We start from the raw sequence: 20,526 nt of genomic DNA on the forward strand, positions 1-20,526 counted from the left end.
AAGGGGTGGTGAGTTGTTCCATAAACAAATTGATTAATTGCGAATGTAAAGCCCCAAATTAGCTGTACACAATGGTGTGGATTTAATTAGAAGATCTGGGGCATTAGGGGGATGTGACATATCCAATTGAGAGATACCTTTTGAATCACTCGCAAATTTTAATATTAATATGACATTTGTCGAGCAGTTATGCGTCCTATTATGTGGAGCCGTTTAAATGTGAAATTTCTCTAATCCTTTCTGTTATCGCGGATGATGAAATATGTAATTGTATTTCACACACAATGGATCATACGATGAGTTACAACCGGTTCAACTCCTGAGGCCTTTAGATTTCCTGTTTTGACCTTTGTTGCCTGAATTTCAGGAATCAATAATGCAGGAATCTGCCACGTCGTCAGTCTTCAATTAAGCATAAGTTCCTTGAAACTTGATCCAATAGCCCACTCGACACTATCCAACATATTATCCTATTCATCGACTTCCTCATTGATTAGATTATTAACAACTTCCGAAAATTAATTTGAATTTGAATATACAGAAAAATAATATTTTAATCCCAATGAGACTCACTCCACAGAATGTGCCGCGCGTGCTCACAATCGATCAAAAGCAACAACGTGTTAATGATTCTGAGCTTTTTAAGTGCAAAAAACCTGAATTTTTCCGTTGAAATGTGATAATGGATGACATGGTGACATGGCTCCATCATTTCACTCCGGAGTCCAATCGACAACAGCTGAGTGGACTGCACACGATGAACCAAATCCAAACCGAGGAAAAACACAACAGTCAGCTGGCAAGGTTATGGCATCAGCATTTTGGGATGCGCAAGGTAAAATATTCATTGATTACCTCCAAAAGGGCCAGACCATCAACAACGAAATCGTTACAAAACTGCCCCATTTGAAGAAAAGAAAGGTGCTGTTTCATCAAGACAATGCGCCGTGTCACAAATCAATGAAAACAATGGCCAAATAGCATGAATTGGGCTTCGAATTGCTTCTGCATCCACCGTATTCGCCAGATCTGGACCCCAGCGAATTTTTCCTGTTCTCAGACCTCAAAAGAATGCTTGCTAGAAAGAAATTTAGCGCCTATGAAGGGGTTACTGCCAAAACTGAGGCCAATTTTGGAGCGAAAGACAATTCGTATTACAAAAATGGTATCGAAAAGTTGGAAGATCGCTATAATCGCTGTATCCCCCTCGAAGGCAACTATGTTGAATAATACAACACAATTTTGCCAAAAAAATGTGTTTCACCATGGTAGAATTTTCAATTGGCCTTTTACGGGCAAGACCCGAAATTTATTAAGTGAAAAGTTATTGCTATAGGAATAATGTAATGAAGAAATTGGTCCAATCACTTTATTCGAAAAGAAAAAAAATTATTATCAATGAGATGAAGATTTTCTGTGCCTGTTGGGTTTTCAGCGATTATCAAAATGTTGAGTCGAAATGAAAGATCTGAAATCAAGGATAAAAACCAAAATCCGAGATTGCATTTACGAGAAGTAGTACATTGAAGAATCGCGTTGAATGCTTCTGGAGTAGATACTCAACTAAAATGTTGAAATATTCATAGACTGTTTTGGATACACGAATGCTTATGAAAATTCGTACGTAAAAGGCAAAATGAATTTAATCTCTTGAGCTTATGGTGGAAATTATGCACATATTTCAGTAGCTATACATTTCCTCTTTCAGATAAGTGTTTACTAGATCTGATGCGAGTGGCATCGAAGGTGAATAATGGCAACCTTGTTTGCATATGAAAGCCACCGGGCTCGAGGTTTGCTTCAAACCCACCGTCGAAGCTACGCTATTGACCAGCGTCGTACTCGGCATCTCTTTTTTTTTTACTCAGTCGTTGTTGAGATTTTTCTCCAAAGTACATGTACACATATTTCTTCTACTATCGGAATTCTCATACAGCTCCTCTAGCTAAATGAATCTTTTCCAGTCGTAAAATTATCATCAGATCATTTCCCAATTGTCCCTCAACTTCATACACAAGGATTCCAACGTCTGTCTATCACGAGATTGGAAAATTTCAGCGTCTACTTTCAATCTACGACCTAGAAACCTCTGAAGATGCTGACTACAGTAGTGACTGAAACGTCAGGTGAAAAACGGACTAAACCACAGTTAGACTATGGTTTTTCCCAAAGATTTCAACGAATTTCAATTTTTGTCGTAAGTCTTAACTGCCGGTCTGGACTGACGATCAGGATCAGACTGTCATCCTCCACTCACTTTTGTTTAGACTTAATGTATCTGACGATCACCGCAGTGTGAAAGAAAACTGATGCATGATGATCTGCAAATTGACAGTTCTGATCGACAGGTCGCTGGTAGGATACGAAATATTTGATTGAATATACAGGGTGGCCATTTGAAAACGAAACAGACGAGATTACAGACGAAATGAAGTTTTTCGATAGAAATGCTCGGACAGGTCGATTTCTGTTTCGAGGGGGACAACTTAAGATGTAGGTTACGGACGCATAGCGCTTCAACCCTTGCTACTACAACCCTCACCCCCAAATTTTGAATAGGGAAGATGGGTTGAGGGATACCTCATTTGAAAGGTATTTTTATACTGATTTCTGCACAGTCATTGTTTTTTCATTTTATGCATTAGTTCTCGAAATATTCTTAACTAAGTATTTGAAAATGAAGTAGTGTTTCATGGCACTTGTAGTGTTTTGTGAAAAATCGACATTTTGAGCTTCAAAACAACCATGACTGTGGCTTCCTTCCTGACTAACTAACGCATGAATATTTCGAGAACTAATGCATAAAATGAAAAAAAAATTACTGTGCTGAAATCAGTATAAAAATTCCTTTAAATTGAGGTATCACTCACCCGCTCTTCCCTATTCAAAAATTGGGGGTGGGGGTTGTAGCAGCAAGGGTTGAAGCGCTATGCGTCCGTAACCTACATCTTAAGTTGTCCCCCTCGAAACAGAAATCGACCTGTCCGAGCATTTCTATCGAAAAACTTTATTTCGTCTGTAATCTCGTCTGTTTCGTTTTCAAATGGCCACCCTGTATATGAAAAATGCTTCAATCCAATTCACATAAAATCAGATATTCATACATAGTATGTCATTTATTTTGATGTTTGAATTTTATACATTGAAGAACTTTCAAGTATTTTCCATAGAGGGAGATTGAATATTGTTTGTACAAACCTTTTAATTAAGGAAAATTCGATATACGATTAGGAGAGATTCCTTGGTTAATCAACTGTTTTACTGTCCCTTTTTTATTAATGATAATGCCTGCTCCTCTGAATTTGTTGACTCTAGATTCAATTAATTTCGTAGAGCGCAGTACTTGATTAATGCGTTTAGAATTGTGCTCGTTCAATTCAGCCGATGATGCAGGAGATTCATGGATTTCCGTCCTAAACGTCTTATATCTTAGCTTTCTATATATTCAGCGGTCCAAAATAATGTATCGAAAAACTTTTTACTTCAATCTCTGGAAAATATTATTTTCTTCGGCTTATAGAAGCAACTAGCTAGGGTAATTGTTAATCTGGATCTTTCCAGATTTCTGATAGTGGATAAAATTGCTCAGAAATGATTGAGTGGATTTTGTCCCTTGAGACGAATTCTTTCGTTTGTGGATCCTTTGGAGATTCCAAGATATACAGAAAACATCAAAATCGACGTTATTTGCGTCTCAATCGTACTGGAAAATTATATGAGTATTACAGACATGATATTTCGGATCAAACTGGAAAACTAGTCATAGGAGAATACGATGTGCTTTCCTCAGAAAAATTGGATTTGGAAAAGCTTTGATTTTCCACCTGTTTCAATGTGGTAAAACGATGCACATCTCTTCAGAAAGTGCCTGAAGTTTGTTTCAATTGTTTTTTTCGGATCAAGAATCTAATACTTTATCAACAGTAGAACCGGTAAAGATTTTATGTTCTTTATTCAAAGTTGCGATTGACAGTTATGTCAAGTTTCTTCCATTTCAAGTGTCATCCTTTGATTTCTCTAATGAAAAATTTGGCAAACGCTGATCAGAAAGATACTGTCAAGGAGAAATTCATAAGTTTCATCTGGAACGATGTTAAACCATGGCCTGGAAACATCATTCAACGCATCCAAATCCGAATGAAAGCATTTATTGCATTCCTTCTAGTGCGTCTAATTATTTTTGCTATTAATATAAAGCTATCCAAATTATGTTCAAATTATCTGGGGAGAGTTAGCTGAAGAATTTTAATTATCCGAGAATTTTACCCAAGAATAAGGGGAATTTCGAATATTAGAGGAATGGAGTCCTTAAGATAGCGATGAATAGAAAAAAGGAAGATTTCAAATTTGCTGTGAGCGCGTATTTCAGTATCAGCAACGTTTTGATATAATTCTGATATGACCATATCTGAAGAATGACATCTATTTAGGAAATAGTTTTAGATGTCGATAACGGAGTGTTAAATTAGTTAACCTGTGTGAACATTTCCAAGTTTCAGATTTGAATGAGTCCAAATTGGAAATGCAAACTTTCTGGGGGAACATACTACTGTGAGAACTTCAATATCCGTGGGATGTGGAAAGATGACAAACCTATTAAAAGTTTCAGATGTAAACAATGTTTTCATTGCATTCACATTGCGCAATTGATAAATATGAACGTTTTCCATGATAAGTGCCCTGAGTAACTGAAAAGTTCTCTATCAAACTGAATTTTAAGCGGAACGACCACCAACTCCAAACTTTATTCTGGGATAGTGGAATGAATAAGGTCCAAAAATTTACTCACCTTCGATTACATTATTCTGAATAACATCCATTTCAGTTTGCTTCGATTCATTCGTATGTTTACGTCTTCAAAGCAAGTGTGTCCTACTTCCTTTAGTGTCCTACCCCTTACAGAGAGAACAATACACTCTATTGTTAAAAAGGGATAACCATAACTTGTCTTGTAACTAACTTCAGTAGTTAGATGTCTCTTTGAATAATTTGTGTGACTAAATATGGAACGAAATCAGTGAATTATGCGTGTTTCGAAATTTTCCGCAAATTTACGTGTAACCTAATATGAACGCCAGATTAAAACTGAATAAAATTTAATAATGGAATTCCAATGGGTCATTCAGTACGTAAATATACGTTTACTAGAATCAGTATCAATTTGGTGAAGAATTATTCGAATAGGTTGAAATTTTGGAATTACTGTTTGCTTATTCGTTATTTCGAAACTATTTCTGATCATTAGCTTATAAATTCCAATGCATATTGAATAGTGAGTCCTGACTTTTGATGGCAACTGAATAATTATGGTGTCAATTGTTGAGAAAGGAAAATCATCTGGTAAAAAAAAAGGATTCGTTTCGTACCTGCCTGAATTTATATGATTATCTTCTACCTTCGTCTCAAAATGAACTTGACATAAGTTTGAAACTGCGCGGTTGCTTAGTGTAATTCTTATATTGTTGTGAAAGCACAGAAATGGAAATTTTTTTCTAACATAAGAACTGAGCGTTTATGGATATTTACCTTAATATTTTTTGTAGACAATATTTTATCGTCCGTTTTTCCCTACATCTTGAATATCTTGAATATTAATAACTCTCATTAAGATGCTAAGTTGTTGAATTAATATCGTGGTTGACTGTTTACATCCGTACATTCTGTATAAAAGCTCTCTCGCTAGATGATGATATTTTTCAAATGCTGAAAGATAAGGAGGTGGCTCATTCTCTTAATTATCTTTCTATTTGGAGAGTTTCAGTATCCTTCTAGTATTGTTCGAAGGCAGTTTCATCAAGAGAAATTGAGGAGTTATTTTGATTCAGGTAGCCTGGATAAAAGCAGACACAAAAGCCATACTAGCTATCCACGAGCACGTTATTACCAACAATGCTCGATTATCTGTTACTCACAACGATTTCAACACTTGGACACTGAACATACGAGGCGTTAAAAGGGAGGACCGAGGTCAATATATGTGCCAAGTTAACACAGATCCCATGAAAATGCAGGTGAATATTAGTTTTACTTCGTAATTGCTTGAACTGCATGCTGGGTTTGAACTTATGTTCCATGGAATTACCTTTTTTCTACCCATATTAGGCTAGCACTCCATTCAGAACTGGAACCAATTATTCCAATTGCAAAATTCCTTCTATATTTGTTGAATGGAATGGCTAAAATTCCCTCCGAGCCTTGAGAGATGCCCTGTATAGATATAACGCTGATGCTCGATTAAGATAATGACAACACTTTAATCACATTCACTGCTGATTAATTTAGTGTGAAAATATTCCAATCAGCTTCAGTAAACACTTTGTTATAAATTATTGAATTAATTTTCTGGACGAATGTCAACTCTTGATAGACTTTAACGGTTCATTGTCCAATTTTCTATTCCCTCTGTTTCATTGAGGCCAATGAGAAAATTCAATTCTTGGAAATTGCGAGCCAAGAGCCCATACGAGAAATGAATTGTCAAGGGCAGCTTCTTTCTCATTTGAAATTCAAGAGGAATTGCCGAAGAATTAGTACAAATTCATCAATTCGTTGTAACGGAAGAACTCTGGCTCTAACAGAAATATCTGAATTTGTAATTTATAGAGATCGCTCTGTTCCCTAGAAGACAGAAAATTCGTTATTTGGCAGTTTGGAAAGTAGATCACATTGTTTTGTGAACTGAGCTATCTTGCTCTTCATATTTGGTTTATCTGAAACATAAATACTAAAAAGTAGCGGGCTTATAAAAGATCCTTGTGGTACACCTGATTTGATATTCCTTGTTGTTAACCTCGTTCCTTGCAGTCTGAGTTTGCTTTATATACAGGGTGTCCCGGAAAGAATGCGACAAACGGATACCATGAATGAAGATCATCATGGAGGAATGGTATCTTGAGGTTTCAATCGCCTGAGTGCCTACGTTTGGGATATACAGGGTGATGTTCATCTTAAAGTGAAATTTCAAAGTTCAATAACTCTTTAACTGATTGACCGAATAATTTCAAATTTTGAAGTTTTGTCACCCTTTATTATTGCATTCCTTTGATACTTCTGATATCGAATAAATCAGATCCGAAACTAAGAAAAAAACAAATTTGGATAGCTTGAACATTAGATAAGCTGAAAAAAAGGTAATTCTATTTATTGTCGATAAAATGACCCATTTTCGAAAAACAAAATGAAAAAGAATTAATTTTTTACCATAGTAACGTTTGTATTCCTCTCCAGTTAATCTTTCATTGTGATGTGATGAGAAACAGATTTTGTCGGATTCGATAACATAAACTTCAACTTTTTTGTACCTTGAATAACTTTCGTATCACACTCTGTTGCCAACAAAAAAAACCGCTAGGAAAAAAAATGATGGGAACTTGTCATCTTATTTTTTTATATTTTATCTGAATCCGAGAGATTTCCCATTCCCGGACACCCTGTAGAAAGGAACATTTATGTTTTGAATCACAAAGCTCTTAAAGTGAATCTCAGTTCTTTTTTGATAATATGTACCGGGGTTTTCACCATAATTTGACCCCCCTTTCAAATAGTGAAAAACGTATGTCATATCGTTGCCAATGAGATAACTCAAAAAAGGGAATTTCGAGTTATCGCGACCCACCACTTGAAAACTGATTACTGAGCATGCCAGGTGATTTTTGAAATTTGAAACTCTGTGGTACTCAGAATAAGAGAGATAAACTAAACATATGTTATATATTCCAAGTCAGGGGAAAAAGAGCTAGTCAAATATAGAAAAATATACAGGGTGTTCTATTTGAGCAAATGAAGTTGCAATCAATATATATTTCGTCGATTTCGTGAAACTTTTGTGGAATAGTTATTTATAATACAAGTGCAGAAGGCATTGATATTCTTCCACGAGTTCAAAATTCAAAAACGAGCCACGAAGTGGCGAGTTTTTGAATGAACGAGTGGTAGAATGAGCCTTCTGTACAAGTATTATACATTATTTTCTCTAATTCATTGCATTTTTATTGAAATTAATGAAATATTTTCATAAATATCATTTAGTGATTTTTGCATTGAAAAATGTTGGTTGGCAGAACTGATTTCTTTAAGGCAAATTGATGAATAACCACAGAATTAGAGAAAACATTTTTTTGTACCTCTTTTAGTAACAAAGTTAAAGGGGGGGTCAAATTATGGTGAAAAACCCGGTACCTATCCCTAGATGCATGAAATTTGTCCATCATCCAGTTATTCAAAATGTAAGAAAGCTACTCTTTAGCGAGATATTTGTTATTCACATAAAAAATCAGTGGGAATTAGAATGACGTGTATTTATGATCATTGATAATATCCGGAAGGTAAATCCTTGAATTGAAACAGCAGGTATCATGTTGCCAATTAAAATATTTTCACGTTTTCGTGGAGCTCGTTCTGTAGAACGTATTGTGGTCGAATTGAATTCTGTTTGTGCATATGAAATTCATTAACTTAGGAGGTGGGAGGGGGGGTTATATAGTCCAGTGCATGTTCTATAACATTTCACGTCCTGCAATTGCGTTGTTGGCCATCTGAACCCAACGCCCTGCAACGGCAGACAAACTCCCCTATAACATTCACATCACTTTGCCGGGAACAATAAACAATAACTAATTGTGGGTGTTCCAGACCGCTTTTCTCGAAGTGGTAATTCCCCCTGACATAATTTATGAGGAGACTTCTGGCGATTTGATGGTGCCGGAAGGTGGATCTGCTAAGCTGGTGTGCAAGGCCCGCGGCTATCCCAAACCACGAATTGTCTGGAGGAGAGAAGACGGGGGGGCCATTGTAACCCGCGGGACCCCCAATGGAAAAGTCGAAAAAATGGTGGCTGTCGAAGGGGAAATGCTCACCTTGTCTAAGGTGACTAGATCGGAGATGGGCGCCTATCTATGCATAGCTGCCAATGGTGTACCGCCAACTGTCAGTAAGAGGATGATGCTGCATGTACATTGTGAGTAAATATATTATTTATAGTATAAAAGCTCTGACATATTCATGTGATTGTTTCGTATTAATCTTTAAACTATTATTAGTCAATGCAGTCACTCAAATTTTTCTGAATAATATAAGTTGATAGATCATATAAAAACAAATCTTGTAAAGCTAGCATAGTTTTTTAAGTCTAACGTAGAACAATAGATATGAAAATAAAAGAAACCAATTTATATTTTTTACGTCTTCTTTACATGTGAGGGTTTAATATCTAGACAGGGTGATTTATTACCTTACCTAGGGATTCAGGGTTTGGCTTGATTTTCAAGCTGCTTGGTTAGAGCTTAACTTGATTTCAAGTCGAGTAGTAGTTTTTCAATCTCGAGTCAAGTCAAGTATTTATTTATCAAGTACTTGAATCATATCAAGCTACTTCATTTTCAGCAGTTTTATTGTGTAGTGTAACATCAAAAAAAAAATGATTGAATGAGAAGGAACCTTGCAAAAAACACTATCATTTATTGAATTTATTGTATGAAAGAACCGAAAATATCAATTTTTTTGAAATAGAAGCATAAATTAAATCACTATAAATCATACCAAAATAAGAAATAATGAAAAAATAAAGTTTCTTAATATTGAGAAAACTCCTGGCTTTGTTTGATTTCATAATTTTTCATCCAGGATCTAAGACACATCAGGCATCTTATAGATTTGTAGCCTGACCTATTGCGGGTTTTGGTAACTGTAAGAGCAGCTTTGGAAAATTGTCTTTCAACAGAAGCTGGTGTTGATAAAAAATCCTCAGCCATTTTGGCCGAGTTTGGAAAGATATTTCTGAAACTACCGCAATCTACCAATATATTTCATGTGAGAAAACTACTAATAAAGTCATACTGGCGAATACTTCAGTCTCTCGGCGCTCGAGGAATTCTCCTATTTAGTCTAAACGTGCACGAGATTGCAGAAATATATGCCGTGCGACGAGTGCATATCAAGCTCAAGTATCCTGTATACAACAGCTATGAATGCCTAGACCTCGGCTAAAGAGACCTGATTTTCCAATTATATTGAACCAGCCGGCCGTGAAAGCATTACAATTATGATTGACACCTAAAAGCAAAATGCAAAATAATCAAATTTTCATCATTCGAACCTGTCCTAGATGGATATTTCCTTTTGTGTGTATGAATAAGAGAAGAGTTTGCATGATGAATATAAATTATCATAGATCAAATACAACAATAGTTTTTCAACAAATATCGCTATCAACAAAGCAACCTCTTGAGTTTACTGAAACTGTATATGGAAGGGTAACAATATAATGGCCATACAAAGACACTATTATATCATTCCTCAAAGACAAATAGAGGCTTAATAAAGTCAGTGCGAAGGAATATTACGAAGACGTTTCAACTCCTCAAACGTAGTGCCATTTCTGGTTGTTACTTGGGGAGATGGAAGGCATAATAATTATACGGAAGGGTCCTATTTTCTTCCCATTCAACGCTGTTGTCCTCATATTTTTCATTGTGATTACACCACCAACGAAAGGCATTCATGGCCATCAAATAGATTCCACTAAAACTTTTCGCCTAAGACTCTTTCATCAGCGATATTGAAATTAATATTTCCCATCTTATTCACAGAAAAATTCTCCACGAAACTGAGAAAATAGCTTGAATAATTTCCACGTTATTTGAATTGAATTCAAAGCTTGAGTTAGGTGCTTCGGGAACTGCAAAATGATAGCCGAGAACACAACAAATACTCGAGTCTTCCTCAACAAAAATGCTCATTAAATCTTTCCATAATTCATGGAGTATCTCGCGATATTATATTTTTTCGTTTTCAGACAGCTGAAAATGAGATGCCAATTAAGACTTTATGTGAACTTGACTCACTTCCGATTTCTTTCGGGCAAGTTATCTCGACATCCACTTGTAACATGAAGTGGCAGCCTTATTGAAAAGGCCCTAATTGAAGGCTCCAAGCAACTTTCATAATGTAAAATCACTTGTGGCGTGGGTGACTTTACACCATTTTTTGTCACTCTCTAGAGTTGAACCTATTGATCTAACCGCTATCCAGATCTCAGTGTTCGATCTCTAGATTTACCAGCTATATACACTAACTGACTAAGAAACGGCAACACTCAGTAGGAGCTGATTATTTGAAACTGTATTAATCCATCTAATAGCTATGTAGATTTATAAACTGAAAAAATAAGGAAAACATCTTGTTCTACCTTGAACTCAAACTCAATTATGCCAAATCTTAGAGATCTGATGACTGTAATTGGTTGAGCGTAGGCTGACTTCCATTAAATTCAATTTTCCTTTGGAGTAGCAAAATGTTAAGCTTTTCCCGAAAACCTTCAGGTTTGTGATGACGAAAATTCGATTCTTCAACTCAAGAAAGGAATTCCGTTTCAACACTAGTGAATTACAGTGCCGCAGGACTATCTCATGACTAAATATTGCGGGCCCTGCCGCTCCAAATATATGTTGCAGCATTTCTTCTTCCCATTTATTCGTGGTTTCATTTAATTTCGTATTGGACAATGTTGGAATTCGTAATACGTATATTTTACAGCGGCGAACTGAATGATTACGTCCTCCGTTGAGAGATGTCTAGCTGCTGTAGGATGTTTGGCTATCCGAATTAAATTTTCATGTGTTTTACAGGAAATTTCTCCCTTCAGTTGATAACGGAGCTCCAAATATTTATAGGGTGCTTATGTAGAATTGGACTGTCAGGCTTTCGGCACCTACGTTTACAGAGTTCTATAGATAATATTGATGGACTATAACAAATCTCTAAAACTGTTTAGGAATTGGAACCTTGCGGTATTAAACTTCAACTCATTTAAAGATCTTCGAAATTTTCTGATCTGTTTCCTTTGAAATTCTCACAGCTCTTCAAATCTGCCTATCAAGAAACATTATCAACTATCACGACATGATCCTTGCATAAAATTATAAGCACACGAGAAAGTGTTTCAGATAGAGTTGGAAATGTTCAGTCCAAAAATACTATTTCGATAGACAATCAACAAGCATTCTGGAATATATCCGAAAAGATTGGTAAGACAATAAATACCCTGCTATCTAATCTATTTTTGGGAACTTGGAAATATTCTGACATATTCCAAATGACCTTGAATATACAAAAAACCAGTCAGACAACGAACGAAAACCGAATCATAAGAATGATAAATAAGAAGTGGTAGATGTGCTTAGCTGCAGCCAATGAAAGTAACCAAATCGGCATCTGGACGGACGGACGTTGACTTTTTTAGCCAATAGAAACAACCAAATCGACACATTCTCGTTCCAGAGACGATTTGAAAGTACTGTTTGGCAATAAATTCTGGCTTCCTCCAAATGAATTTCGATATACTATACCTATCTGATGGAAACTGTACTAAATTAAATCTTCATCTGGGAAATTGTACTCCCATTGTTTTGTAGTTGAAGAATTGTTGCATCGGTTCGATTGATGTAGAACTGATGAACATTTGTGCAGAATTAGCAGGAGTGTTTTCAGTCTTTCATCGAGAGGCCAGGCGGGAGCCTTATCAAAGTGGGGAAATGAAAGAGGAGGAATAAAAATATGAACCACCGTTCTGTAAAATGGATATTGGAAGCTGATTTTATTTCAGATCCTTTTCGAGCGAGCCTCTGGATCGCCAATATAAAACAGCATAGCTTTTCAATGCTGAATGCATCTGAGGTTTTCCAAAAAAAAAAAAAATCATGACCTATTCGAGCGATGGTTATTGCGTTGAAAGAATCGAATCCCTTATGTTTGTCCATAATCGAGCCGATTCAGGACTCGCAACCAATTTTCATCTAGCGTTCAAAGTGATTTTTTCGGTTGTGTTGCCGGCTGTCCGTTTATTGCATTTTATTTATCGCGTTGAACAAAAGCCGAGAATAAACAATTGTTTAAAGAGCACATATGAATATGGATGCGGTGGAATGCACACCGTACAATGGCTGTGGGCAATAGGGCCACGCTAAGTAGACAATGCCGACTGATTATAAACATAACCATAAATACGTAAGCGGACACAACTTCAATCATTTTCTGACGTATATGCTATGCTCGTACATTCGCAGCCGGGCATTTACGCTATATACCCTTCCTGGAATTTATGTATTACATCAAATAGATAAATACATAAAGGATCCCAAAATTTTATCGGCCAAACCCGAATTGAAAATTCTCAACGAATATTTTTTTTCACTTCGTAGAATCCTTGATAGGCTATTTAGCAATATACAGAACAATTCATAAGCATACCTCGTTTATCCAACTGGCAAAAAGTTGTTTCCATACACAAAAAAGACGACATTGAAAATATACTGAATTATCGCCCTATTTCAATTTCCAAATGGTTATCAGAAAGCGTTTACCTTGACTAGCTACCACTCATATCGTAGAAATTTCAACAAAGAAGAATCTTAACAGTTTTCCAACGATCTGGGCGTACCCCAGGGTTCAGTCGTTGGTCTAATAATATTTTTGCTCTTTATCGATGAGCTACCTGAATGAATTGCAACAAGTGTCATAGTTTCAATTGTTGACGATAATTTTGTGGCCATAAAATCTAGAAATTTACAGGAGCTCTAGATTCTTGTTGATACTGTTTCATAAAAATGGTGTCGGAGAAACTCACTGGTTATTAACTTTGGGAAAACTGAAATATTGACTTTCCCGAGTATGCTCATTTTGAATGAAGCTGAGGTAAAATACACATATTAGGCCAATAGCTCACAATCGATCAAAAGCAACAACGTGCAATAAACTTGAGTTTTTGCGTCGATATGTGACAATGGATTGAACATGGCTCCATCATGTCACTCCGGAGACCAATCTAGAGTCAGCTGAGTTGCACACGATGAACCAAATCCAAAGCGAGAAGAAACAGTCGGCTGACAAGGTTATGGCATCAGTATTCTGGGATGCGCAAGGTGAAATATTCATTGATTACATCCAAAAGGGCCAGAGCATCAACAGCGATTATTATATAGCGTTATTGGATTGTTCAAAGGATGAAATCATTAAAAAACGGCCCCATTTGAATGAAAGAAAGGTGCTATTTCATCAAGGCAATGCGCCGTGTCACAAATCAATGAGAACAATGGCAAAATTGCATGAATTAGGCTTCGAATTACTTCTGCATCCACCGTATTCGCCGGATCTGACCCCCAGCGATTTTTTTCTGTTCTCAGACCTCAAAAGAATGCTCGCTGGAAAGAAATTTAGCGCCAATGAAGAAGTAATCGCCGAAACCGAGGCCTATTTTGAAGCGAAAGAATCGTACCAAAAAAATGGTATCGCCCTAGAAGGCAACTTTGTTGAATAATAAAATCGAATTTTGCCAAAAATTGTGTTTTACTATGGAAGACAAAGAACATTGATAGAAAAAAAAATTGTTTTTCTTATATTTGATGAGGTTCATTTGAAGAATTTAACCAGGTCTGTAAATCCATAATCGCGTTCATAATATATTCTGAGCATAAATTCATGATGGAATTATCGAGAATTCGTTGCAACCTAACTTGCTTTGGAATTAGCAAACCTCTCTGTTCATTCACTAGGGAATCATCTTTACGAAATTGAATATCTTCCCATCCCTTGGTACATTCATGATACAGAGTGACGATATAACATAACATAAAATATAGAGATACATGGGGTATTTTAACGGTTGAGTCCGAAATAGCCAGCAAAGTTGGACTTTTGGAATATTTATGCGTTTATTAATGGACATCAGTGGACTTGAATTAGCATCTAGAGTCCAGTCAAAAAACCACTTTAATATTTGGCTTCCCTGCTCAAAATTCAAATCAACACTTTTACATATTCATCAAGAAGAAGATGAAAGTAACTTTGAGAGCGCCAAATAACCAGCTGGAAATTTAAATCATATAATGTATCGTTCTACATAACATACATATGTTCAAGTTTTTTTTCGACATTTCGGGTTAATACTTTCGTTGCCATTAGACGAATGGAATGAGCTTTCATTAGGTCTTTTAGAACATAAGTGTGGAACGAAACACAATTATAATGAATTAACGATGGAGAAACTCCAGTTATAAATCCGGAAAGATCTCATTCAATTGTCACGTTACCTTCGAGAGTTTCATCTTTGAACATTTTTCCCAATTCGTCAAACATTTTTTTCGATCAACAAATCAAGGACTCTTCCTTCGAATAATTGTTCTCATTTTTAACTTATCTCAATATGAAATTCCAATGGTTTAATCTAATATTTTCTGTTCTTAATTTTTTTCAATTCCATTCATTATTTTTTCGTTCGAGCATAATAATTTTTCGGGGAGGCCTAAAATTCTTATTTCAGCAATTAGTACCTAGAAATCATGTTCATGTAACATATCAATTCACATTCCAAGAGATTTATGAACAAATGATGATACGTCTATGATCTGAACAATCCAGTATATTTGGATGATATTTGGAACGCACAATTCACTCCATTAGGTCCATTGATTAATCTTTAAACTAATTAAAAAAATCAGGTCCGTATTAGAAAAATAATGGACTTATCAAAAGCTGAGATTCAACACCCTGTATAGTATTGTATGAATATTGAAATTTGATGGAAATATTTCATTTTATACAGGGTGTTTCATTGGTAAATATACAATACGTTATGGTAGGTCTACCATATATAGGTTTTTTGGACTCGTTTAGGGAGCTCTGCTTAGGTTAACGTATGTACATTCACCAATGAAACACCCTGTATAAATTGAAATATTTCCAATACTAAAATGAAAATGATTTTGAAGTTTATTGCTAAGGGAAATAACTATCAATGCATATCAAAAATTTTTGCCATAAAAAATTCTTCGTCATTCAGTATTTTTCACTTTGACTCAGAAAAAGGGATGATTACTTTTCAGACTAATGAAATCGATTCAATTGAAAAATAGAAGGATTTTCGTATTCATTTATCAAGTTCATAGGTCGATTTGCAGGCAACTGAGCTCGAGAGTCATTTCTTCTATCATCTTTCTGAAGGATGTCGAGAAAAATTGCTGGCCAAAGTCTATGGGCGATTCGCGAACAATTTGATCTTAAAATCCTCCTTCAGCTTCCACAGGAGTGTAACGAGTGAAATGGTTGGAACAGGAAATGAAGACTCATCATCAAATATTATCCAATCCGGGAATTCTTTCAGTACACATTTCAGGAGGACTTTCCCTGAATCCTAAACGATCCCGCAGCTGAAAATTTATACCTCAACAAAACGAAGTCGCTGTGCACTAAATGTTGATGAGGAATTTTCTTCTTCGTCCATTTCACCCGTGACGATATTATTTCGAATTTAACTCCATACGTCTGCCCCTGTGGTTGACTATACCGCGATTATAAAATGGAATTAATGTGGCATTATAATTGAATCCATTCCAATTCGGCAGTGACCTGAGAATTCCCATCTCTTGAGTTCCGAAACCGGGATAAAATCTACTAATATTCGTTCCTAAGATGACTTTCAATTTCAAACTTTGCACAGTATATTTACTTAGCGACATCGCAAATGTATAGATGGAGCTGGTTCCGAGGGACCTTAAGCCTTTTAGAATTATTCTACTTTGTCGTTTGTAATGTTCAATTCGAATGTTTCCAGTGGAAGTTTGAGGAATCCATTACATCCAAACACTATGCCTTGATGAATTATGCAGCTAATGATGAACCAGACGTCTGAGATGCAGTTCAACGAACATTTTTATAACATCTCAATATTTCATCGACTCGGTCTCTACTTGACGAAAATACAGTAAGATATGGCGAAAATTCATGACATGATTCCTAGAGTTATGCCAAAAGTGGGAAATATCTGCATTTTGTAAGGATTAGACTCAACCAAGTAAAAAAGAGATTCTTTAGAATTATAAGTTTCTTGCCTTGGTGGTTTCTTCGAGGTGATCTTTCCAGCTACGTCATGGTTCCTTTCTGGAGGTATCCACTCCCAATACTTCTTTTGGCCATCTTGTTTCATCCATGTCCGCACCATGACAATTGTTTCATGACTTCGTCGTCACTCTTTCCAATCTCAACCTTCCATAACTCCTTCTCAAAAAGTCCATCTCTATGGCCAGCAGCATTTATTTCTGTAAATGATTAAATGGTTTTTTTACCTTTGTTATTTTTTTTTAATCCTATCTTTACTATTTCCTCCTTTATTGCAAATGACTTTGCTGGCGTTTCTTATCGATCAGTTTCCTAGGAGGGGTTGTAGCTCTGTCATTACTAGCTACATTTAAATATTCACACATAGTGAGGTTCATTGTGAGACTTGCCACTTTATAGAAAACTAATCATAATTTTGTACTGAAATTTTGCATATTGAGGTTTGAGGTAAAAGTCTTTCTCACTAAAATATTTTCAGATCTCTACATCTTACAGATTATACCGGAAACAGACTACTACTTCCTTATTTAAAATGGCACACCCAGTATATTATTGCATCATTAGATAGCTTTTTTCATGACAATTTTAGCAATATGCCATACTTTTTTTTTACGAAAGTTTTTTTAAATACCATGTGTGCTATTTGAAATAAGGAAGTAGTAGTCTGAGATTCATCGACACATATGCTTGATTGTTTGAAATGAATAATTTGTATTGCTCTTCCTCAAAAGAATATATATATATAGTAGTCTATTTCCGGTATAACCGGTTGTAGAGATCTGAAAATATTCAAGGAAGAAAGATCTTTGTCTCGAACTCAAAGGTGCAAATTTTCAGCTCAAAATTATGATTAGTTTTCCATGAACGTCTAATAGGCCATCCCGGTGAATCACCCTGTATAATTCAAATCCTACTGATCCTTTGCAATCAAGATCTTGTTCTCTGTAAAGTTGAAAGTATACAGCAAGTCATCCCACACTCAAAGTCTCATGTTTTTGCATTTACTTCTCCGGACTGTATATGGAATATCGATTGACGCATAGTATAGTCCAACCAAAGTCACTTAATCAACCTATGATAACGCTTCAATACATCTGTTTCTCTGATGTTTTGCCGCACGTGTCTAATTAAATACACGAGAGAATTGAATATCACAAGATCATTTTCAATCATTTGATTAATAATTCGGAATCTGGACTAACCTGATATTTCCATGCTGATCAAATGACTTACACACAACTCAATTTACTCATAATTAGAACTATCGCTGTGTTCTGAAAATTGAATGCAGTCGAGGAAACAGAAATCTGAATTCAAATGATCTCAATTTAGATAATAGCACCTATTCCACTTGTAGCCAGTAGGAATGAATTTAGTACACGTGAAAACCAAAATGAACAACATATGCGTGTTGAGTCGGAATGACCAGGTTTAAATCATGTGGACGTCTCTTGAGATGATGTAGCTCACTATCAAGGGGTGGCCCAGTACAGAATAATTGCCGCAACATCATTTTGATACAGCTTCCGACATCTATCCGTTGCTTATATCCGGTGTATTGTGGTTACCGAGTAGGTATGCGGTTGACAAGGTTGACGAATGTGCAACCCTCTATGTTTCAGTTCACCCCCTGATCCAGGTCCCCAACCAGTTGGTGGGCGCCCCCATCAACACGGACGTCACCCTCCAGTGTCAAGTTGAGGCCTCACCAAAAGCCATCAACTATTGGACAAGAGACACAGGTTCGTGAATTCATACATGCGAATGAATTTGTCAAAGTTACGTTCTTTTTTTTTTTTCAATTCGCAAATGATATATGGCCCTCCGCTTTCGGATATGTGACAATACCCTGTCCTAGAGGGGTATCCAGTTACGGGGCACGTCCAAAAAGTTAACCCCTTCTAAGCACACTACAGCATTTAGTCCACAATTCGAACTATTCGGAAAATCAACTCTACGTTAAGACAAGTTTTTATAGTTGATATAAACTGCTCCAAATGAGTTAGGGATATTGACTCAAATTGCAAAAAAATATAGTTTAAATGAGATTTTTTGATGAAAATTCATATTAATATGATTTCAATTTGCAGGAAATAAAATTAATTTCAGACAAAATCGTAATACAGGGTGGCCATTTGAAAACGAAACAGACGAGATTACAGACGAAATAAAGTTTTTCGATAGAAATGCTCGGACAGGTCGATTTCTGTTTCGAGGGGGACAACTTAAGATGTAGGTTACGGACGCATAGCGCTTCAACCCTTGCTACTACAACCCTCACCCCCAAATTTTGAATAGGGAAGATGGGGTGAGTGATACCTCATTTGAAAGTATTTTTATACTGATTTCAGCACAGTAATTGTTTTTTCATTTTATGCATTAGTTCTCGAAATATTCTTAAATAGATAAGTATTTGAAAATGAAGTAGTGTTTTCATGGCACTTGTAGTGTTTTGTGAAAAATCGACATTTTGAGCTTCAAAACAACCATGACTGTGGCTTCCTTCCTAACTAACTAACGCATAAATATTTCGAGAACTAATGCATAAAATTAAAAAACAATTACTGTGCTGAAATCAGTATAAAAATACCTTTAAATTGAGGTATCACTCACCCCATCTTCCCTATTCAAAAATTGGGGGTGGGGGTTGTAGCAGCAAGGGTTGAAGCGCTATGCGTCCGTAACCTACATCTTAAGTTGTCCCCCTCGAAACAGAAATCGACCTGTCCGAGCATTTCTATCGAAAAACTTTATTTCGTCTGTAATCTCGTCTGTTTCGTTTTCAAATGGCCACCCTGTATATCCTAAAACAGCAACAATGTGATGGATCTTCACAACGAAAATAAATGATTGAAATAAAATTGCATTTTGGCGGTCTTTTTCCAATTTACTTATTTTTTGAGTAAAAAAAAACTTTTAAGGATAATTCGAACAATCTGTGAAATAGCCTTTCAGCGAACGAATTTTCCAATGAATGTTTCAGGTGAAATGATAATAACCAACGACAAGTATCACATGACCGAAAATTCCAATGCCTACTACAGCGTTCAGATGAAACTGGTTATCCGTAGATTTCACAAGTCTGACTTGGGAGGATACAAATGTATCTCGAAGAATTCTATTGGAGATGCAGAAGGCAATATTCGACTTTATGGTAAGCAGACATCTTCACTCTTTGATTTACAGCTTCGGAACTATGAAATGTAGAGTATGATCGAGGGACGTAGTAAAATGGAATTGGGTTTTTCGTTGGAACTGTAAACATTCAGTTACAATTTCTTTGTATTGTACGAGAATCGTTGAACGGTGTGTGGGTACGTTATTCGAACTCCTTTTTGGAAGGACGAATCACTTCACAATTTCCAGATATCAATGAATAAATTTGGCCTACAGCTACAAACATCACATCAAATATTATAATTAAATGGTTTGACAAATTTTATGAAGGAAACTCTTCATCAAGCCAAGATTTAGCTTCAACTGTAATTTTTCCTTTCAAAAATCAATACTTCATCAGCACACGAAATTCTTTTTTGTCCATCTTCTTTCAAATAACAAAAGTAGCTACACTCACAACGCAATATCTCACAAACTAATGATTAGACTGCTACCAAATTTTGACACGTATCGTTTGAAGCT

The 20,526-nt window shown here is 36.0% G+C and overlaps 1 protein-coding gene across 3 annotated transcripts in view; it reads left to right on the forward strand.

Annotated features, from left to right (window-relative positions):
• LOC123686065 (protein amalgam-like) overlaps nt 1-20,526 on the forward strand; it is an 84,610-nt gene that overhangs the window by 62,833 nt on the left and 1,251 nt on the right. For all 3 annotated transcript variants that reach the window (XM_045626024.1, XM_045626023.1, XM_045626025.1), the window contains 4 exons: nt 5,826-6,011; nt 8,632-8,956; nt 18,510-18,629; nt 19,871-20,041. In XM_045626024.1, coding sequence (XP_045481980.1) covers nt 5,826-6,011; nt 8,632-8,956; nt 18,510-18,629; nt 19,871-20,041 — 802 coding nt within the window. The remainder of the gene's footprint in view (nt 1-5,825; nt 6,012-8,631; nt 8,957-18,509; nt 18,630-19,870; nt 20,042-20,526) is intronic.

The sequence above is a fragment of the Harmonia axyridis genome, chromosome X (assembly GCF_914767665.1).
Source record: "Harmonia axyridis chromosome X, icHarAxyr1.1, whole genome shotgun sequence".
NCBI lineage: Eukaryota > Metazoa > Arthropoda > Insecta > Coleoptera > Coccinellidae > Harmonia > Harmonia axyridis.